The 23949-nt window shown below is 40.5% G+C and overlaps 1 protein-coding gene across 27 annotated transcripts in view; it reads right to left on the reverse strand.

Annotated features, from left to right (window-relative positions):
• The window catches only part of RBFOX2 (RNA binding fox-1 homolog 2), a 286473-nt gene that overhangs the window by 44926 nt on the left and 217598 nt on the right, over window positions 1–23949 (reverse strand). For 17 of the 27 annotated variants that reach the window (XR_006264103.1, XM_043439948.1, XM_043439942.1 and 14 more), the window contains one exon: window positions 542–688. Coding sequence is in view for 26 of the 27 variants with exons in the window: in XM_043439948.1 (XP_043295883.1) it covers window positions 542–688 (147 nt within the window). In the remaining variant the exon portion in view is untranslated. The remainder of the gene's footprint in view (window positions 1–541; window positions 689–23949) is intronic. The other 10 variants (XM_043439950.1, XM_043439949.1, XM_043439939.1 and 7 more) reach the window with 1 other exon arrangement.

A 23949-nucleotide genomic window follows, 5' to 3' on the forward strand; every position in this document is an offset into this window, starting at 1 on the left:
AGGAAAAAAAAAAAAACCCAATCATTTCTTATTCCTAGTTCAAGTTAAGAGTTTGATCAAATTAAGACAAGCAACAACACATTACCCCAGAAAAAAATTAAGATTCTCAGTAGCCATTCACTTTTGAGTGATTTTGGGAGGAAGTAAAGAGCTGGAAGAACGCGTCAGGTAGCAAACTAACCCCATATACATGATTTGAGATCACAGATATTATTTCATTTAATTCATTGCCCTTTGAAAGGCAGGAATTACTATCTGGTCCTGATTTTAGCACCTGAAGTCTCATGTCCCAAGAAATCCCTCAGTCCCAGGCAAACCTGGTTCCGTGGTCACCTTATGTATCTGAGAACTTGCAAGGCTAATGTCCAGAACAGGCTGGGTGATGGGAATGTTTCTAAAGGCTGATGAAAACACTGATTTAGCTTATAATCCTCAGTGTATTTGTAGTTGGTTACCCTAAAGTATCAATACTAATGATGAGTTATACACCGGCAGATTATATTTTCATTGAAAAGCCAATAAAGGGACTTCAGAGACTTACCCCAAACATCTGCCGGAGGTCAGGGTCCCGGAAGCGGAAAGGAATATTAGAGACATGCAGCCGTTTAGGGGTAGATTTACTCTCTGAATTTTCACTACTTTGTGTCTGTGACTGCTGGCCATCTGTCTGTGCGCCTCCTTCTGTCTGCTAAGCAAAGAAATAAACAACATTAAGGAAAAAATAAATACAATTATTTCACAGGAATTACATAAAATATGGTCCTTTCCCATCCCAATCATTTTCTGTGTGTCTTTAAGCAAAAATTACAACTGCCCCTTCAAAGAGGAAAAAAAAAACAACAAAAAACCACAAAGATATTATCTGTGTTTAAAATGCTATAGTCTACCAAAAAATTTAGCTTCTTGCATATTTATAGTATGTTAGTAAAATGGGAGATAGAAGAAAAACTAAATGACTTGAAATATCACATGAAAATACATTAGGAAAACAAGATATAAGAAGAGTACATTATTCCTAGATTCTGCATCACTGACTCAATGGACATGAGTTTGAGCAAACTCTGGGAGATGGTGAAGGACAGGGAAGCCTGGCATGCTGCAATCCATGGGGTCGAAAAGAGTCAGACACGACTGAATGAACAACATTTTGAAAATAAAGAGTCTGTTATGAAGATTCTAGCATTTCTGGCTCATCATTTCAGGATATAAGGGAATATTTTTGTTATGTCATTCCCTCTAGTAGTTTCAGAGTTTATAGCTACTAGGTTACCAACGTACTCTAATATTATTTATTAAGAAGAGATACCTAGTGAGCAAGGGCGTTCTGCTTGAAAACTGAAGAAGCTTCTTAATGTGAAACCAATCATCTGTACTCTCCTTCGCAATTCATGCACTTACTGCTATTTTAGTAGAGGGAACATTCCTTCTGTAGCTCAGAGCAAAGCTGCATTTATAAAGTCTGTCGGGAAAAGCTTGAAGGAACCCTGATGAATCTACTACACACAAATACATGCTAGGTTTGTATGTATCAGCAGTGAAAGAATAAGGGTGAGTGTGGGTATGCATTTTTGTTTAATTTTTTATGGGTTAATCAATGATTAACAATGCTGTTAGTTTCAGCTGTACAGCAAAGTGATTCAGCTATACATATACCTGTGTCTATTCTCCAAATTCTTTTCCCATTTAGGTCGTTACATAATATTGAGTTGAGTTCCCTGTGCTGTACAGTAGGTCCTTGCTGGTTATCCATTTTAAATACAACAGTGCGTACATGTCAATCCTAAACTCGTTATGGGTGTGCATTTTCAATCTTGAATCTCTTTGCAATGTCCTAGGCATGTGTTAATTTAATTATTTTTCAATAAATCCTCAAAAAAATTGCTATGTTGAGAAATACTTTTGACAAATATCTAACCGGTTGTGATATACTTCAGGCACTCAAATAACATTTACTCTGAAGTATTAATCTGACAATTCAAGAACCTTATGGTTTTACTATTCCCTATGAAGTGCATGCCAAACTGGATGGCTTGCTGAGATCATTTAATCAACATATTTTTTTAAACAGAAGAGGTACCTGCTGTTCTTAGTATCTCAATTGAAAGAGCACTGAGAAACTCCAGCAGACTCTGGGTGACACAGAATGGATTCCCCTCCTCTACTTTAAACTAGTGTTCAGCTAAAACAAACTAACCAGAGATAGTGCTGGCTCAGAGATGTTTGCAACCATCTTGAAATGAGGTCTGAGACTTTATAAAGGATAATCAGGAACGTACGCTAAATGAACACCAGCTTATCAAGTGTCAGTCTAAGGGATAGCAGCGTTTATCTCCTCTTCAGGCCTTGCAGATGGCTTCACTGTGCAATGATTCACATGATACAAAAACAGCAGAAAAGGGAAGAGCTGTATACAAACCCATGTTCTGCCAAAGTGCAAGGTTTTTAGTCCTCAATCTGGGCACAGTGCAGACTAAACAAAACACATTCCACTCAAAGAAACTCACTCAGTTACTAAAACAGCATCATGGATGCCAAAGCAACTAGCACAAGCATCAATTACGACTGATGCTCATTTGAACATCTGCCAACTTGCCTCTCACATCTCACAGCTGGATCACATAAAACTCTTTCTTCAACTAGTCTGTAGGACCACCAGATCTGAACTGCAGGTGAATTACTCTGAGAAAAGTGAAAAAAAAAAAGGCGGATTCTAACTTTAAATCACAGTTCTATACATAATTTATATATGCAGTCTGTGTAGTCTGTAAAAAGAGTATGTAAGGTGGCGGGATAAATGAAAACTAATCATTACTTCCAAGTATGTTGCCTGAGGTACTTATTTGTTGTTCTTGAGAATTTTTTTTTCAACTTATGAAGATACAACTTATAAGATACAACTTATGAAGAAGAAGCCAGATTGGTTAATTTTCCAGCCTTGTGGTAAGTACCTAACATTATTCAAAGGTATGAAATCTTTAATTCTCAGAAAACTTGTCAAGTAGAAAAAGCAAACCCATTAATTCCAAAATTCTTAAGCCTTCTGATTTTAAATACATTTACAAATGGAAGTTTCACATATCTAGCTAAAAATACATAAACCATAAGCATACAGCTGCATGAGTTTTCACAAAGAAAATACACTCATGTAACAGCATCACTACAAACAAAGCTAGTGGAGGTGATGGAATTCCAGTTGAACTCTTTCAAATCCTAAAAGATGATGCCGTGAAAGTGCTGCACTCAATATGCCAGCAAATTTGGAAAACTCAGCAGTGGCCACAGGAATGGAAAAGGTCAGTTTTCATTCCAATGGCAAAGAAAGGCAATGCCAAAGAATGCTCAAACTACCTCACAATTGCACTCATCTCACACACTAGCAAAGTAATGCTCAAAATTCTCCAAGCCAAGCTTCAGCAATACGTGAACCGTGAACTCCCAGATGTTCAAGCTGGTTTTAGAAAAGGCAGAGGAACCAGAGATCAAATTGCCAACATCTGCTGGATTATCGAAAAAGCAAGAGAGTCCCAGAAAAACATCTACTTTATTGACTATGCCAAAGCCTTTGACTATGTGGACCAAAACAAACTGTGGAGAATTCTGAAAGAGATGAGAATACCAGACCACCTGACCTGCCTCTTGAGAAACCTATATGCAGGTCAGGAAGCAACAATTAGAACTAGATATGGAATAACAGACTGGTTCCAAATAGGAAAAGGAGTATGTCAAGGCTGTATATTGTCACCCTGCTTATTTAACTTATATGCAGAGTACAGCATGAGAAACGCTGGGCTGGATGAAGCACAAGCTGGAACCAAGATTGCTGGGAGAAATATCAATAACCTCAGACATGCAGATGACACCACCCTTATGGCAGAAAGCAAAGAGGAACCAAAGAACCTCTTGATGAAAGTGAAAGAGAGTGAAAAAGTTGGCTTAAAGCTCAACATTCAGAAAACTAAGATCATGGCATCCGGTCCCATCACCTCATGGCAAATAGACAGGGAAACAGTGACAGACTTTATTTTTTTGGGCTCCGAAATCACTGCAGATGGTGACTGCAGCCATGAAATTAAAAGATGCTTACTTCTTGGAAGGAAAGTTATGACCAACCTAGACAGCATATTAAAAAGCAGAGACATTACTTTGCCAACAAAGGTCCTTCTAGTCAAGCCTATGGTTTTTCCAGTAGTCATGTTTATTTATTTATTTTTATTAGTTGGAGGCTAATTACTTTACAATATTGTAGTGGTTTTTGCATACATTGACATGAATCATCCATGGATTTACATGTGTTCCCCATCCCGATCCCCCCTCCCGCCTCCCTCCCCATCCGATCCCTCTGGGTCTTCCCAGTACACCAGCCCTGAGCACTTGTCTCATGCATCCAACCTGGGCTGGTGATCTGTTTCACCCTTGATAGTATACTTGTTTCAATGCTATTCTCTCAGAACATCCCACCCGCGCCTTCTCCCACAGAGTCCCAAAGTCTGTTCTGACGAAACTGGAGCCCATTATACAGAGTGAAGTAAGCCAGAAAGTAGTCATGTTTAGATGTGAGAGTTGGACTGTAAAGAAAGCTGAGTGCAGAAGAATTGATGCTTTTGAACTGTGGTGTTGGAGAAGACTCTTGAGAGTCCCTTGGACTGCAAGGAGATCCAACCAGTCCATCCTAAAGGAGATCAGTCCGGGGTGTTCATTGGAAGGATGGATGCTGAAGCTGAAACTCCAATACTTTGGCCACCTGATGCGAAGAGCTGACTAATTTGAGAAGACCCTGATGCTGGGAAAAACTGAGGGCAGGAGGAGAAGGGGATGACAGAGGATGAGGTAGTTGGATGGTATCACCGACTCAATGGACATGAGTTTGGGTGGACTCCGGGAGTTGGTGATGGACAGGGATGCCTGGTGTGCTGCAGTCCAAGGGGTCGCAAAGAGTTGGACATGACTGAACTGAACTGAACCATCAAATTAGGTCAAGCAACAGAACTCCAGAAGCACCCATGGGCCCCACTCTAGTCCCCACTCCCTTGCCAAAGGATCACCACTATTCTGACTCCTAACTCCACAAATTAGCTGTTTTTGAACTTACAAAAAAAAAAAAAAAGGAATCACACTGTATGTACTTTTTTGTGTCTGGCTTCTTTTACACATTGTAACACACACACTGTTGTACATTTTATAAACATACAGAATTTTTATCTGAATGGCTTCCAGTTTTTAGCTATTATGGATAATGTTTCTATAAATATTCTTGGTACACGTCTTTGCATGCATAGGAGCAGGCATTTCTGTTGGATGAAGACATCTAAGATTGGATTTGTTGTGTCAAGGATATATCTCAATTCAGCCTTCGAAGTTACTGTCAGTTTTGCAAAGTGGCTGCATTAACTTACACTCCATCAATGGTATATGCAACTTCTAGCTGTTCTTAGTAACTTTGCCTCATTTTAACTATTTGGGTGGGAGGCAGTGGCATCCTACTTCGGCTTTCATCTGCTTTCTTCTCTTTCAGCCTCAGACCTTTTCTTCTCTCAGCTTGTATATTTTTGAATTTTGTTGAAAAATGAGAATTCCCTGTAAAACAATAGCTATTTTTTTTTTTTTTTTAATAAACAGCAAAGAGATACTTTTTTGCTCAGATGTTAGCAACCACCTTGAGGAGCCTGAGGAATAGAAAGACAGCCTAAGTAATGGAGCAAGGACTTGAATACAAGCAGCCTGGCTCCAGAGTATATGTTCTTAATCACTACACTACACTGTACTTCACACTATTATTTTCTTCAAATCTCACAGCAATCAATGAGGCAGATACTGTTGTTGTTGTTTAGTTGCTGAGTTGTGTCTGACTCTTTTGGGACCCCATGGACTGCAGCCCACAAGTCTCCTCTGTCCAAGGGATTTCCCAGACAAGAATACTGGAGTGGGTAGCCATTTCCTTCTCCAGAGGATCTTCCCAACCCAGGGGTCGATCTGCATTGGCAGGCGGATTCTTTATCACTGAGCCACCTGGGAAGCCCATCAAGTACTATTATTGTCCTCCAATTGACAGAGGCAGAAACTGAGGCATGGTGAAGTTAAATTTATTGCCCAAGGTCACAGATTAAGTGGCAGTGTAGGAAGTCAAAACTAGGCAGCCCAACTTCATATGCTAAACCGTCCCTTTTTAGCACTGCACTCATGCTCACTTTTTTTCTCATCAGGTTGGAGAACATGCTCCACTTTCTCAGGAACCCCACTTGAAGGAGCAAGGTTTCTCCTGGAGTGAAGGCAGGCATGAGGCTATGGGCCAGGGAAAGCTATTCAAGAGGTGATGTGACTTGAGGGAATAGGAGCAGGTCAGACCACGAAGGGAAGGAAAGAAACCAGCAAAGGCACACTGACATTTACGAAGGAAAAGAGTCAGAGGACTACTAAACTGATACTCAAAGGGGCTGAAAAGGTTTCTGTACATAATGGAAATGGGAACATGAAATATACATTGAATATAGTTAAATGAGATATTTCCCATTTGTCATTCTCAACTTCATTTTGCTATAGATTACTAATTGTTGAAATACACAAATCAGAGCAAAAGTAAAAGTTTTAAAGCTGTATCTTTATAAAAAGTGAACAGTTAAACCGTTCTGAGAAAAATCTCAGTCAATGCAGTGCTGTTTTGCTTTATTTTCTATTGTTAGCTGCTGAGCAACTTTACTGACTATATAAATAACCTTCTGAGGTTCTGTTTCTCCCTTCTGTTTTCTGATCTAATTGATTCATGGGGCAGAGGATGCAATGGAAAAGGCTGGAGTCGGTGGACTGTTTACAGTGAGGCCTGACAGTGGTCCTGATGGATGTCACCATGTGACTAAAAGCCTATATATCCATTCTCCAGACATCCTGGCCTCCTCCCCAGCAAGGGCCACTCCACTGAGGGCAAGCCAAGGGCACCTGACACTGAAGAGCAAATCAGATTTTTAAAGCCTCAAAGCCTCATTCAAGAAATGCGGACTAAAAAAGTTTTAAATAAACTTTAAAAATTCTTATAACTAGAAAATGGATTTACCTTTCTGACTCGCCTATGAAACAATGGAAACATATTTTAACTATTTATACATTGTGAACAAATGTTCTGTTATGGACAGAGAAAGAACCCTGGGGAATATAAGATGAAGTAGTACTTTCTACGTCTCTGCTTTTGAAGTGTGGTGTTGGCGAAGACTCTTGAGAGTCCCTTGGACTGCAAGGAGATCCAACCAGTCCATCCTAAAGGAGATCAGCCCGGGGTGTTCATTGGAAGGACTGATGTTGAAGCTGAAACTCCAGTACTTTGGCCACCTCATGCGAAGAGCTGACTCATTTGAAAAGATCCTGATGCTGAGAGGGATTGGGGGCAGGAGGAGAAGGGGACGTCAGAGAATGAGATGGTTGGCTGGATGGCATCACTGACTCAATGGACATGAGTTTGGGTAAACTCCGGGAGTTGGTGATGGGCAGGGAGGCCTGGCGTGCTGCGGTTCATGGGGTCGCAAAGAGTCAGACACGACTGAGCGACTGGACTGAACTGAGCTACATAACCTGAGACACTAAGGAATCTCTTGATTAATTCAGGAATAATATTTTGATTTATGGATTATCTATTTTCTTCAATATTTATAATGTCTTCATTTCTTATTTTCACCTCAGTGAGGATGAAGGGGAAGAAAAAGAAAAGAGGACATTCAATTTAGCAAAGTTTCTTGAGAATCTGATTCATGTCCTAACCATCCCATTTTAATGACAGTTTGGGTACAGAATTCTAGGTAGGAAAAAAAAAAATCCTTTGGAATTTCTTAAATACATTAAAACAATTTTTTAAATTAATTACTTTATTTTTGGCTATGCTAGGTCTTCGGTGCTGTGCACGGCCTCTCTTCTTGTGGAGCATGAGCTGCAGGGTGTGTGGGCTTCAGTAGCTGTGGTGCTCGGGTGTAGTGGCCCTGAGGCACATGGAATCTCCAGACTAGGGATTGAACCTGTGTCCCCTACAGTGGCAGGCAGATTCTTAACCCCTGGAACACCAGGGCAGTCCATCCTCCTTCAGAACTCTGAAGGTAACTCTCAACTGCAGCCTAGCTTCCAGGGCTGATGCTGAGAAATCTGGACACTGTGACTCTGTCTCCTTGTCTGTGACTTTTCCCATTTTCCCTCTCTGGTTTGTAGACTAACCAAATATATCCAGTGCTCTTAAAATTTTCACAGTGACATGCCTTAATGTGGGTTTATTTCAGTCTATTTTTCCGAGGTCTCTCTTAAGGTAGAAATTAATATCCCTCAGTCCTGGACCTTTTTTTGAATTACTTTGCTGATGATTCCCACTCTATCATTTTGTCTCTCTTTCTGAAACCTGTATTATTAGACACTGGATCTTCTGAACTGACCCTCTAATTTTCTTATTTCTTGTATTTTCCATCTCTTTGTCTTTGGCTCTGTTTTCTGGGATACAGGTACTTAATCCCTCATCTGAAAACTTTGGGTCCATACGTATATCAGAATCCAGAATTTTTAGAAGGGCAATAATGATTTAAACCCATATATAACACTATCAATGAGACATGAGGCAGTGGTGTTTCTGTAGCAAACTGTAAGCATATTTACATAAATGTGATAAAGACTGTACATAAGTTGTGTGTTTTACTGTAATCTTTTTCTGATTTTCAGGATTTTACAGATTTTGGAACTGTGGATAAGAGACCAGAGACTTCTACATCTTCTATCTCATCTTTCAATGCTCCAATAAAGTTTCTTTATTTTGTTACCATGTTTTTAATTTCGAGGGCACGTTTCTCTTCTCTGAATCTCCCATTCCCCAACTTCCTTTTTAAAATTATACTTATTTATTGGGTCTTTGTTGAGGTGTGAAGGCTCCAGAGTGTGTGGACTCAGTAGCTGGGATGCACATACTTAGTTGCAGTATGTGGGATCTAGTTTCCTAACTGGGGATTGAACCAGGGCCCCCTTCATTGGGAATCTTAACCACTGGGCTGCCAGGGAAGCCCCCTACTCCTTTTAAACTAGCATTTCATTCTTGTTTAGTGGATGCATATCTTCCCTTATTTCTCTGAGGATATCAATTATTGTTTTGATGGTTTTTGAGGAGAAAGGGGATTCCTTTTCTTCCAAATTTCTCTTTTTTTTTATTCGCTGTCTTCCATAGTGAGGTTTCCCCCATGTATCTAGTAATCTTTGGCTGTCTTGTTTATAATTAAGAGCTGAAGGGAGAAGGGTAGCTAATAAACTAATTAGAAGTTCTGAGTGGGTGGGATGGAGGGGCTTGATGACTTTGTGATTCATTCTAGGTTCAGTTAGGTAAGCAATTTTTTGAGAAACCCCTTGATTTGTACATCTTTAGGTCCTTCCTCCTGAGTTAGGTTTTCCAGAGAAGAGTTCTCCAAACTTCTAACTAGAGTCATGTTTCTGAAACTCAAATTTTTGTAGTATAAACTGAATCACTTGTTAACTTTCTCCCTCTACCAGCCTAGCGATAAATTCATTTTGGGTTGGTTCAGTTAGTTGCTAATTGGCCATCTGCTTTCTAGCTTCCAAAATTATTAATTCTCCTGTTCTTATTTTTTATATTTCTGAAAACATACAGACACAAACACCATTTACGGCAGTTTTGGAAGAAGCAATTAGATGGATGTATTCAAAAGTAACCTGAAATTAATAAGTGTTTAATAAAATCTTGTAATATGGTATGTATTTTATTGAAGGCAGCAAAATAGGGCAACACTGCCTGTGTTTGCTTTGAGCTGACTCCTATAAAATACTTTGGAAAACATGCATTGCTTTAGAAAATAATCTTAGTATTTCAAGAAGGAAGAGCCTTATTACAGCCCTTCTCCAATGAAAGGCTGAGGTAGAATGAAGGCCTCAGAGATGAGACAATGTTATCAGCTAATAGCAAATCTATAAATACAAGATTTTTTTCCTTTCTCTGTTCTTTAGACCAAAGAACTAAGAACTACTTCAGATATAAGCTGAGGAGGATTAAAACATTTTGGGATGGCACTTCCCTGGTGGTTCAGTGGTTAAGACTTTGCCTTCCAATGAATGGGATGCAAGTTTGATCCCTGGTAGGGGAGGGAAGATCCCCCAAGTCTCCTGGCCAAAACCAAAACATAAAACAATATTGTAACAAATTCAACAAAGACTTAAAAAAGGTTCACATAAAAAGAAAATCTTTAAAAGAAAAATACTGTGGGATAAGGAGACATGACAACTTACTGCAATGTGGGGTTCTGGTTTGGATTCAGAACAAAAAACTGGTGATTAAATAAGATCTATATTTTACCTAAAAATATTGTACCAATGTTTCTTATTGTCTGATTTTGAAAACTGTACTGTACCTATGGAAGAAGTTCATATCAGGGGAAGTTAGGTAAACAGTATGCAGAAACTTTCTGTACTATTTTTACAACTTTAAGTCTAAAATTATTTCAAAACAGTTTTTTACAAAAGAAAAATAGATTTTTGGTTTGTCAGATTCTAAACCCAACAAAATATCAGAACATGGCAAAGGATGTTCTGTTGGTTTAATGATTATTGTTGCTGTTCAGTGGCTAAGTCATGTCTGACTCTTTGAGACCCCACAGACTGCAGCATACCAGGCTTCCCTGTCCTGCACTCTCTCCCAGAGTTTACTCAAACTCAAGTCCATTGAGTCGGTGATGCCATCCAACCCTCTCATCCTCTGTCATTCCCTTCTCCTTCCACCTTCAATCTTTCGCAGCATCAGGGTGTTTTCCAATGAATCGGTTCTTCACATCAGGTGGCCAATGTATTGGAGTTTCAGCTTCAGCATCAGACCTTCCAATGAATACTCAGGATTCATTTCCTTCAGGACTGACTAGTTTGAACTGTGTGCATTCCAAGGAACTGTCAAGAATATTCTCCAGCACCATGATTCAAAAGCATCAGTTCTTTGGCACTCAGCCTTCCTTATGGTCCAACTCTCATATTCATACATGACTACTGGAAAAACCACAGCTTTGACTATATGCACCTTCTTCAGCAAAGTGAGGTCTGCTTTTTAATACACCGTCTAGGTTTGTCATAGCTTTCCCTTCCATGGAGCAAGTGTCTTAATTTCATGGCTGCAGTCACCGTTCGCAGTGATTTTGGAGCCCAAGAAAAGAAAATCTGTCACTGCTTCCACCTTTTCCCCTTCTATATGCCATGAAGCAATGGGACTGAACGCCACAATCTTAGTTTTTTTGGTATTTTTTGAGTTTCAAGCAAGTTTTTTCATTCTCGTCTTTCACTCTCATCAAGAGACTCAGGTTGTTGATATTTCCCCTGGCAATCTTGATTTCAGCTTTGATTTATCCAGCCTGGCATAAGCAGGGTGACAACATACAGCCTTTCATACTCCTTCCCCAATTTTTAACCAGTCAGTTGTTCCATGTCCGATTCTAACTTGCTTCTTGACCTGCACACAGGTTTTTTAGGAGACAGGTAAGGTGGTCTGGTACTCCCAACTCTTTAAGAATTTCCCACAGTTTGTTGTGATCCACACTGTCAAAGGCTTTAGTGTAGTCAATAAAGCAGAAGTAGATACTTTTTTGGAACTCCTTTACTTTCTCCACAATCCAACGTTGGCAAATTGATCTCTGGTTCTTCAAAGAGCCTGCCTCTTTGAAATCCAGCCTGTCCTTCCGGAAGTGCTTGGTTCACATACTACGGAAACCTAGCTTGAAGGATTTTGAGCATAACCTTGCTAGCATGTGAAATGACAGCAACTGTACGGTAGTTTAAACATTCTCTGGCACTGTCCTTCTTTGCGACTGGAATGAAAACTGACCTTTTCCAGTCCTGTGGGCGCTGCTGAGTTTTCCAAATTTGCTAACACATTGAGTGCAGCACTTTCACAGCATCATCTTTCAGGATTTTAAATAGCTCAGCTGGAATTCCATCACCTCTACTAGCTTTGTTCATAGTGATGCTTCCTAAGGCCACTTGACCTCACACTCCAGGATATCTGGCTCTAGGTGAGTGATCACACCATTATGGTTATCTTGGTCGTGAAGATCTTTCTTGTACAGTTCTGCTTCTGCTGTGTGTTCCTGCCACCTCTTCTTAATTAACTCCACGTCTGTTAGGTCCTTACTGTTTCTGTCCTTGATCGTGCTCATCCTTGGACGAGATGGTCCCTCAATATTTCCAATTTTCTTGAAGAGATCTCTAGTCTTTCCCATTCTACTGTTTTCCTCTCTTTCCATTCTTCATTTTAGAAGGCCTTCTTACCTCTCCTTGCTATTCTCTGGAATTCTGCATTCAGTTGGGTATCTCTTTTCCTGTATCCCTTGCCTTTCGCTTCTCTTCTTTCCTCAGCTATTTATAAAGCCTCCTCAGACACCCATTTTGCTTTGTTGCATTTCTTTTTCTTGTAAATGGTTTTGGTCACTCTCACCTGTACAATATTACAAACTTTCATCTATAGTTCTTCAGGCACTCTATCAGATCTAATCCCTTGAATCTATTTGTCACTTCCATAGTATAATTGTAAGGGATTTGATTTAGGTCATACCTGAATGCCCTAGTGGTTTTCTCTACTTTCTTCAATTTAAGTCTGAGCCTTGCAATAAGGAGCTCGTGATCTGAGCCACAGTCAGCTCCAGGTCTTGTTTTTGCTGACTGTATAGAGCTTATCCATCTTTGGCTGCAAAGAATATAATCCATCTGATTTTGGTACTGACCATCTGGTGATGTCCATGCATAGAGTCATCTCTTGGGCTGTTGGAAAAGGATGTTTGCTATCAGTTCAGTTCAGTCGCTCAGTCGTGTCTGACTCTGCGACCCCATGGCCTGCAGCATGCAAGGATTCCCTGTCCATCACCAACTCCTGGAGCTTACTCAAACTCATGTCCATTGAGTCGGTGATGCCATCCAACCTCATCCTCTGGCATCCCCTTCTCCTCCCACTTTTAATCTTTCCCAGCATCAGGGTCTTTTCCAATGAATCAGTTCTTCACATCAGGTGGCAGAAGTATTGGAGTATTAGCTTCAGCATCAGACCGTCCAGTGAATATTCAGGACTGATATCCTTTAAGATGGACTGGCTGGATCTCCCTGCTGTTCAAGGGACTCTCAAGAGTGTTCTCCAACACCACAGTTCAAAAGCATCAATTCTTCTGCGCTCAGCTTTCTTTATAGTCCAACTCTCACATCCATACATGACCACTGGAAAAACCATAGCTTTGACTACACGGACCTTTGTTGACAAAGTAATGTCTCTGCTTTTTAATATGCTGTCTAGGTTGGTCATATGGAGAAGGCAATGGCACCCCATTCCAGTACTCTTGCCTGGAAAATCCCATGTATAGAGGAGCCTGGTAGGCTGCAGTCCATGGGGTCACTGTGAGTCGGACACGACTGAGTGGCTTCGCTTTCACTTTTCACTTTCATGCATTGGAGAAGGAAATGGCAACCTACTCCAGTGTTCTTGCCTGGAGAATCCCAGGGATGGGGGAGCCTGGTAGGCTGCCATCTATGGGGTCGCACAGAGTCGGACACGACTGAAGTGGTTCAGCAGCAGCAGGTTGGTCATAACTTTCCTTCCAAGGAGTAAGCATCTTTTAATTTCATGGCTGCAGTCACCATGAAATTAAAGATTTTGGAGCCCCCCAAAATAAAGTCTGTCACTGTTTCCCCATCTATTTGCCATGAAGTGATGGGACCGGATGCCATGATCTTATTTTTATGAATGTTGAGCTTCAAGCCAACTTTTTCACTCTCCTCTTTCACTTTCATCAGAGGCTCTTTAGTTCTTCTTCACTTTCTGCCATAAGTGTGGTGTTATCTGCATATCTGAGGTTATTGATATTTTTCCTGGCAATCTTGATTCCAGCTTGTGCTTCATCCAGTCCAGCGTTTCTCATGATGTACTCTGCATATAAGTTAAATAAGCAGGGTGTTCTCTTGACAAATTAAGTTAAATAACCAGCATATTCTCTTGACAAAACTGTGTTAGCCTTTGACCTTCTTCATTTTGTACTCCAAGGCCAAGTCCTTGTTTTTCTGGGCATCTCCTGATTTCCTACTTTTTCATTCCAATCCCCTATGATGAAAAAGACATCATTTTTGGTGTTAGTTCTAGAAGGTCTTGTAGGTCTTCATAGAACCGGTTAACTCCAGCTTCTTTGGCAGTAGTGGTTGGGGCATAGACTTGGATTACTGCGATGTTGAATGCAAACAAACTGAGATCATTCTGTCATTTTTGAGACTGAACCCAAGTACTGCACTTCAGCGTCTTCTGTTGACTATGAGGGCTACTCCATTTCTTCTAAGGAATTCTTGCCCACAATAGTAGATATAATGGTCACCTGAATTAAATTCACCCATTCCCATCCATTTTAGTTTACTGATTCCTAAGATGTCAATGTTCAGTCGTGTCATCTCCTGCTTGACCACATCCAATTTACCTCGATTCATGAAACTAATATTCCAGGTTCCTATGAAATATTTTTTTTTTTTTTTTTTACAAAATCAGACTTTACTTTCACCACCAAACATATCCAAAATTGAGCATCATCTCTGCCTCGGCGGAGCTGCTTCATTCTTTCTGGTGTGCTCAGGCCCTCTGTCGTGTCCAACTCTTTGCGACCCTACAGACTGTAGCCCACCAGGCTCCTCTGTCCAGGAGATTTTCCTGACAAGAATTCTGGAGTGGGTTGCCATTTCCTTCTCCAGGGGATCTTCCCAACCCAGGGATTGAACCTGTGTCTCCTGCGGCTCCTGCATTTGCAGTTGGATTCTTTACTGCTGAGCCTGTGGAGAAGTCCCGTTCAGTCTCTCTAGAACTCAGTAATTACCTTTGTTGTTCCCTAGTAGCATACTGGACACCTTCTGACCTGGGGGGCTCATCTTCCAGTGTTGTATCTTTTTGCCTTTTCATACTGTTCATGGGGTTCTCCAGGCAAGAATACTGGTGTGGGTTGCCATTTCCTCCTCCAGTGGACCACATTTTGTCAGAACTCTTCACTGTGATGCCTTCATCTTGGGTGACCCTGCATGGGCTCATGGCTTCATTAAGTTACACAAGCCCCGTCTGCCACCACAAGGCTGTGACCCATGAGGGGCTGAATTTTGTTAACAGCTTAAAATGTGCACAAAAGTGAAATGAAATTAATTTTTCTATATCATACTATTTCTGTTCTGAACCATTCAAATTTGTATTAAATATTAAATAAGTATTAAATAAGATGGTGATACATTTTAAATCTGAGAAAACCTAATTGAAAGGTCACTGCCCGAAACAGCTTTAACCACATCTAAAGGATACATGTGTGTGTGTACATGTTTCAAAAGTTACACAGCAAGACTTCCCAAAAGGTAGATTAACACTTCTGCAGGATGCTAACTGGTATTTTGTAGAAAATGAGTTTCATGGTCAAACAAATTTGGGAACTACTGGACTAATAAAGTTAAAAGGTTTTCTATGAATTTTGAATAGAGAAAACTTACCCTTCTCCCTAAACCTATACATATTACTCATTCATTCATTTTATAGCAGGCAAGCTATAAAATTCACTTTCAAAAACACCTCTTTTATCAGAATGACCTTTAGAGCACTGGTTCTCCAGAGTATGAAGGTAAACAATGGCAAAAGAGAAAAAAAAATATATATATATAACTGGATAGCCTATTAATTTGTATTAAGTCAAGAACTGCCTATAATTCCTTCTTTGAAATGAAATAATTACATACTAATAGAATTATAGCTAATATTTATTGAAGATTTATTATGTGCCAGGTATTTCACAAAGTATTTGCTATTCATTTTTTCATTTATTGCTAAAAACAACTCTGTGAGTCAGGAGCTAGTATCACCAGTTTTACAGGTGAGGAAAATGAGCACGAGTGTCATTCTCTCATGGGTACACATTTAGCAAATGGAAAGGGCTGGGAGCTAACCCTAATTCAATCTGGTCTCCAAGCTTGAGCTCCCTCACCAAATATGATATAATAAAAACAGGTTTTTCAAGACTGCCTTAAAAAAAATTCAGTTTCTCCTAACAATGTTTTAGAAAGTTGGCTGGGATACTTTTCATTGTGTCATCTTGCACAGCCTTAAAGGAAAAATAGGTACTAAAATCCATGCTGACCCATCAACCAGACTTGGTAGCATTTAAGATTTAAAACATTTTTATAAATGTTTATAATGGAGTACATACTGGGTTAAAACTGGTAGAATTATATCTTATGAATTCCTTCTTAAAGAGTAAAAATCTCCTAACATGATAGAATATCTTTCTAAAAAGTGAAATCTTGGCTTATATACTTAGTTACCAACAATCAGGGTAATTTCATAATGCTAGAATAACATATCAAGAACACCTGTGCACATAAAATTACTTACCCAATACAACACCAAACACAATTTTGAAGGCATAAAAAATTGGATTTATATCTATGTAGAGCAATTCCTTGAGCTAAAGTACATATAGATTTAGTTATTTTAAAGATTAAAATTTTAAAGATTTTAAAGTTATTTTAAAGATTAATTAAGTATTTCTTCTGTGTATTTGAATGTTGCTGTAAGTCAAATTCTGAGAATCTGGTCTTGCTTGGGCATTCAGATGTAAGCTAACATTTTCCCAAAATACTAGTAACTCAAGTTTCTTCAGAAAATATATAATTCTATTTTATCAATGTGTCAAAGTGTTATAAACCACAGCAAGTCATTTATTTTTTTAAAACCAGGAGTCAAGAATTATGTAAAAATTATTATGGAGAAACAGCAGAAACAATAACCTCAATTTTTAAAAGCTTTATACTTACCTGAATGATTCTTTTATATTTCAGAATGAAAGAAATTTGTAAGTATATTCTCGTTGGAGTTTTCACATTTAAAGTTGAAGAGCAAGTGGAAACTAAGAAGACAAGAGGGATTCCCAGGTGGCTCCATGGGAAAGAATCCACTTGCCAATACAGAGATGCAGTAGATGTGGGTTTGATCCCTAGACTGAGATGATACCCTGGAGTAGGAAATGGCAACCCATTCCAGTATTCTTGTCTGGAAAACTCCATGGACAGAGGAGCCTGGCGGGCTACAGTCCATGGGGTCACAAAGAGTTGGCCATGATTGAGTGACTGAGCATGAATACATAAGAAGTATAGATGTCTTTTATTTTCTATATTTACATGGGGAAGTAAAAAAAAAAAAAAAAGACCTTGACTTAAAGCATCTTCCCTGAGTCCCAACTCTGCTATGAGCGAGGAGCAATCTTGTTCAAGTCGCTTAAAATTGCTGACTTCTGCTGTAAAAGGAAGGCATGAATTGATTTCTAAAATCCATTTGAGCTTTAAAATCCAGTGACTCTAATGAGTTTACTGACTTCAAAAGACAGTACAAAATACTTATGGAAAACGCACACCCCCTGTAAACAGGTTAAGAAAAACCATGCCACTGAATTAATCATTGGTGCTTCTTCAGCCTCACCCTAAGGCACGTGAGAGGAATAAGGGCCAGTAGAGTGGAGTAGGAGTAGTACTGTTCCCAGAACATTTTAGCTCTAGTTTCTGTTTTTGAGGGCTTCCCTTGCGGCTTAGCTGGTAAAGAATCCGCCTGCAATGTGGGAGACCTGGGCTTAGTCCCTGCGTTGGGAAGATCCCCTGGAGAAGGGAAAGGCTACCCACTTCAGTATGCTGGCCAGGAGAATTACATGGACTGTATAGTCTGTGGGGTCGCAAAGAGTTGGACATGACTGAGCGACTTTCACTTCACTTCACTTCTGTTTTTGAGGGGCAGGGTGGGTAGTAATAATCAACAATTAATAAGTAAATAAATAAATGAAGGCATGCAAAGGAGAAAAAGCAATAATCTTAACAATATTAACAATTTGCTGAAAGGGTGTCCTGAGTAAGAACCAAAGGGCAATTTTCTCTACTGAAAAACATGCTGCCTGCCTCTGAGTGTGGTTTTCTGTGGCAACTTTTACATTTCAGGCCAGGCTATAGTTTCCCCATTAACCCAGCTGTGAACCTGTCCAACTGCTCACAGGCATCAACACTCCCAAGCTGGACTGTATAAGTAATTGCTTTTTAAGGGTCAATCGGTAACAAGTGTGGGTAGTTTGTACAGGCTCATCATCGTCTACTATTTTTTGTATTTTGGGGAAAAATCAGGACCTCTCCTGGAAAAAAAAGAATCCCCTATTGCCCGAGGGCTCTAATTCCAGCCTGGAGATGGAAGATGCTAGTGATCATACTTACATGTGGGTCAAAGGTAATGTGGCCCAACAATACACAACGTGAAGTAAGGACTGGCCCCTATTTTTCCATTATATTCCAGAAGTCCTCCTTTGGGGAAATGGACCCACTGTTCAGGGTTATAGCTGCTTGGCTACATTTGAGTGGATTATTTATCCACAAGGCAAGTTCAAGTAAGGGTTAGTGGGTAATTCCAAGTGAGGATGATTAGACTGATCTTCTGACAGAAGAAATACAAGAAAATCTGGCTTCAACTCCAGAGAAAGGGTGTACAAAAAAGAGAAGAAATTGAGGATGATGAACAATATGGGGTCTGAGTCATCTTTACTTGGAGGTGTGCTCCAAGACCCACCAATGAGGAGGACTGTAAAACCTACAGTGGACTATGACACAGTAAGGCAAGCCACTCAACTAGTCCTCAAATCTCTGCTGTAGAGGCACCAGCAACTTACTTGGAATGTTGTTACTGACTGGTGTGTTACTCTGGTTTAGAAGCTTCTTTTATTTCCCCCATTCAGAAATCATTTACTAAATGTCCGTTATATACCACTGGGAGTAATAAGAAGAGGGACCAAGTAATAGTTCCTGCCCTCAATAGGTTGCAGTAGGTTGGCTGCAATAGGTCCAGTAGGTTGGAAGAATGTGTACCCAAATATAAATCTTGTATCTGAAGATCACTCACCAAAGTTCGTCTACTTCAAATACTTGGGTTATTTATTCCTGCTGGCATTTGGAAAAATATCTAAACATACAGGAACTGGGAACCTTTCTTCTCTGCAGGCAGGCTCAGTGATAATCAAGCCTCTGCAGACCCAGGTGGGAGACCCCTAACTGCTCTCTCTCTTGCTCATGCACAGTATGGGACCAAGTGACTGTCAAAACAAGCTCTCACATTAAGAACATGAGACACTTCTAGCCCAATGTTAATACCACCTAAAACATTCTGGAAACAAAAATTCCAGATTTCCTTGCTTATTTCTCATTTTTATGTCAGAAATCCTTTCTTTTTGTCTTCTCCATCAACAAGATGGAACTATCCAACATAAACAAGAGATCTATATTAAAATATAGCAGTTGAGTTCAGTTGCTCAGTCGTGGCCGACTCTTTGTGACCCCATGGACTGTAGCACACCAGGCTTCCCTGTCCATCACCAACTCCTGGAGCTTACTCAAACTCATGTCATTGAGTCGGTGATGCCATCCAACCATTTCATCCTCTGTCATCCCCTTTTCTTCCCTCCTTCAATATTTTCCCAGCATCAGGGTCTTTTCAAATGAGTCAGTTCTTCGCATCAGGTGGCTAAAGTATTGGAGTTTCAGCTTCAGCATCAGTCCTTCCAGTGAATATTCAGGACTGATATCCTTTAGGATGGACTGGTTAGATCTCTTTGAAGTCCAAGGGACTTGCAAGAGTCTTCTCCAACACCACAGTTCAAAAGCATCAATTCTTCGAAGCTCAGCTTTCTTCACAGTCCAACTCTCACATCCATACATGACCACTGGAAAGACCATAGCTTTGACTAGACGGGCCTTTGTTGACAAAGTAATGTCTCTGCTTTTTAATATGCAGCAGTAGCTCACAATAATAAAAAGCACAAATAAATGACATTAACCAGGACAAATGATTTTTAAAAAGATGATAAAAACAATTATTTCAAAGAACTATTTAAACAAGCAATCTCCATAGCTTCTCTAATTTATTCTCACTTTAATACTGCCAGGTAGGCATTACTACCTTTGTTTGATAGATGAAGAAACTCCTACCTGGGAGGGTAAAATTATTTTATTCAAGATACATTTATTGCATTAAGGATGAAAAATCTGACTCTGATCTCATTTTACTCATCCAACCAGCTGTCAAATTCTGTTTATTCTATCCTCATAATTTCTCTTTAACGTACTTCCTCCTTTATATAGTCACTGCAGCCCCCTAGTCCAGAACCCCATTATCAACTCCAACCACAGGACCCTTTCCTAACCAGTCTTCCTGCTTTTCTACTATCTTGTATATGCAAGAGATCAGTTGTCTGAAGCACCCTTCTACTCGCTTCCATTTCCTGCTCAAACACCTTAACAAAGTCATTTCTCAGTCAGGCACTCAGACACTCTGCCCAATCTGTGCTCTCAAGTGACCTTTCTCCCACCTTATTTCCCACTCGTCTCCAGCAAGCACCCAAGCTTCAATCAAACAGAAACCCATGCTTTTATTCAAAAACATTTTGATCTTTTTTGTCTCTCCAACTTTGCTTTGAGAAATGACTCCTAATTCTTCCCACCACACCTAAGCATGTCTGAATTCCAGGCACTCACAGTACAAGGCCCACGTCTATGCCTTCTCCACCAAGGAGCCTGAGCTTCTCTATCCTCAGGCTGCCCATGGCACACCTCTATCTTCTTTTATTCCCCTCAAGAAATATTTACTGTGTAACTATTAAGTGCTAGTAACTACAGTAAATCAAACAAAAAAACCTTACACTTTAGTTAGGGAGTAAAAAGTGAACAAAAAAACCATCGCATAAGGCCCACAGAAAGTGGTCAGCTCAGGAGTCTACCTGAGCCTAAATGAAGGGTACATGAATTCGGCTTTGCCTAGGAAAGTCAAGCAGGGCTTCCCAGGAGAGCTAATACTTGACCTGAGTGGGAAAAGATGCACAAGTGTCTGCTCAGAAGACCAGTGCACATATATACAACCAAAGGCACGAGCTGGACATGCAGAGCCACAGTGGCAGACTGGATTCTCCTAGTATAAAAACAATAGCATACCACTACAAAGGGCTATTTTATGAGCCACAATAAAATGTTTGTGGAAGCAAGTTTTAAATTGAAAACTGCTTTACAAATTTAAGATATCATTTATCTATTAAGTTAAAGAAAGTGAAGTCGCTGAGTCATGTCCGACTCTTTGCAACCCCATGGACTGTAGCCCGCCAGGCTCCTCCATCCATGGGATTTTCCCTGCAAGAATACTGGAGTGGGTTGCCATATCCTTCACCAGGGGATCTTCCTGATCCAGGAATCGAACCTGGGTCTCCTGCACTGCAGGGAGACTCCTTACCATCTGAGCCACCAGGGAATCCCTCATTTATTTATAAATAACATATAAATGCTTCTCATCTACCTTTTGAATGTAATTTAATATACTGCTCTACTGCTCAATTTTGCTCTATGCACACATCCTCTCACCTAGAAACACACCCATACACAACTTCCAAAGGTAAAGGGCTTGAGCAGTGGATCTACACTCACATTTAAAATGTACACTTAAAAACATAAGTAGAATCTTCAACTAGAGCTTCCAGATAATTTCCCTTTTTGCTGTTAGCAACTTCCTAACATGACAGGACCTGTGCTCGGTTTGTAGGCACAAGTCGAGAAGTTTCCATTTTCTCCACAGCACCAAGGAATTCACAATCTATTCACAAGGATTCCTACTCTTACTTCAATATATCTTCAGGAACTCAAATATAAAATAATACAATGAATAGCTTGTCATATGGATGAAGAACAGAAGTCTAAACTGTATATATTAATGTGAAGGAACAGAGCTCACTGTCATTAGAAACACACACTCTGGGATTCTGAAACCGTGGGAAACTGTGGCAATGAGAGAGAGAAAGAAAGAGTAATGGGCAGGGGTGAGGAGAGGAGCATTGTGCCTTGTACATGACCAGGAAATGATTCAGGGAAGGGACTCCTGGTTCTAATGGCATGAACAGGTTAGTGAATCCTCTCCTCAAAACAATAAGAAAACTTCTCAGTCATTTCAGGGTTTAGGAAATCAATCAAAGGCAGAAAACAAATACAGAAATTTCATAAAAAGTTGCTACAGCTTTAGGGTTAAGACCAGCAGGAGGCTACAAACCTACTGCCTGGGGCTATTCCAACCCAAGAACTCCACCCTCTAATCCTCAGCTCTGCCAGGAGAGCTTTCAGGATACAGCTAGACCAAGAAGACTCTTGAGAGTCCCTCAGACAGCAAGGAGATCAAACCAGTTAATCCTATAGGAAATCAATCCTAAATACTCACTGGAAGGACTGACACTGAAGCAGAAGCTCCAATACTTTGGCCACCTGATGTGAAGAACTGACTCATCAGAAAACAACCTAGGGGAGGAGCCAAGATGGCGGAGGAACAGGACGGGGAGACTACTTTCTCCCCTACAAATTCATCTAAAGAACAATGGAACGCAGAGCAAACTTCACAAAACAACTTCTGATCGCTAGCTGAGGACATCAGGCGCCCAGAAAAGCAGACCACTGTCTTCGAAAGGAGGTAGGACAAAATATAAAAGATAAAAAGAGAGACAAAAGAGCTAGGGACAGAGACCCGTTCAGGGAAGGGAGTCTTAATAGAGGAAGTTTCCAAACACCAGGAAACCCTCTCACTGGCGGGTCTGGGGGAAGTTTTCGAATCTCGAAGGGCAACCTAACTGGGAGGAAAAATAAATAAACCCCACAGATTACGTGCCTAAAAGCAACTCCCAGCAGAAAAGTACCCCAGACACCCACATCCGCCACCAGCAAGTGGGGGCGGAAGGGAGAGGAGCTGGCGGCATTGCTTAGGGTAAGGACCCGGCCTGAGTGCCCTGAGGGCAATCGGAGGGAGCTTTTGTGAGATACCAACTTAAACTGTGGGATAGCAAAAGAGAGAGAAAATTAACCGGCTCGAACACACTGCCGGCCGTTCGCAGAACAAAGGGTCTGAGCAAGTCCAGAGAAGAGCTAGCCGGATCCCCTACCACACTGCAAACAGGCCTCCAGTTTCTAACCAAAGACTTCCTGAGATTCTGGATGGTCGACATCCGCTGGGAGGGTCGCGGCTAAACACAAGGCGCACATACCTGACTGGCACGGGCGGAAACAGGCTGGGACCGCAGAGGGGAGAAGGTGCACCGCACCCGGGGAGAGAGCGCCCGTCAAGCTCCTGGCTGCCTGAGCTACTCTGGCCGGGGAAGGCACAAAACGCAGGCGCAACCGAGTCCGCGCTTTTGTGGACTACCCGAAAACTGGAACAGTACGCAACGCAGGGCACGCTCCATACAGAACAGCCGGGAGCCTGAGCAGCGTAGACGGGGAAGACAGCGCCCCCACCCTCCCCGCAGCGCGACGGAACTAGCGAACCTGAACAAGAGACCACCTCCGCCCGCCTGTGTCAGGGCGGAAATTAGGCACTGAAGAGACGGGCAAACAAAAGCCAAATAAACAAAGGGAACCGCTTCAGAAGGGACCGGTGCAACAGATTAAAAGCCCTGTAGATAACACCAACTACACCGGAAGGGGCCTATAGATATCGAGAAGTGTAAGCTGGAACGAGGAGCTATCTGAAACTGAACAGAACGCACACTGACCCCAACAGCTCCAGAGAAATTCCTAGATATATTTTTACTTTTTTTTTTTAATTAAAAAAATTTTTTTCTTTTCTATTTTTTCTCTTTTATTTTGTTTTAAAATTCCCTATTATTCCCCCATTACTCCTTAACTTTCATTTTCATATATTTTTACGACTTTTTTAATTAGGAAAAAAAATTTTTTTCTTGTTTTTTTTTCTTTTTCTCTTATTTTCTTTTAAAGTCCTCTATTACTCCACTACTACTCCTTAATTTTCATTTTCATTTCATTTTAACCTTGCAAAAAAAAAAAAAAAAGAAGAAGCCCTAGTTTAAAACCAAACTGAATATATATTCTAAAATTATTTGTTTTTTTTTGCTTTTGTTTTTA

The sequence above is a fragment of the Cervus canadensis genome, chromosome 21 (assembly GCF_019320065.1).
Source record: "Cervus canadensis isolate Bull #8, Minnesota chromosome 21, ASM1932006v1, whole genome shotgun sequence".
In the NCBI taxonomy this organism is placed as follows: Eukaryota; Metazoa; Chordata; class Mammalia; order Artiodactyla; family Cervidae; genus Cervus; species Cervus canadensis.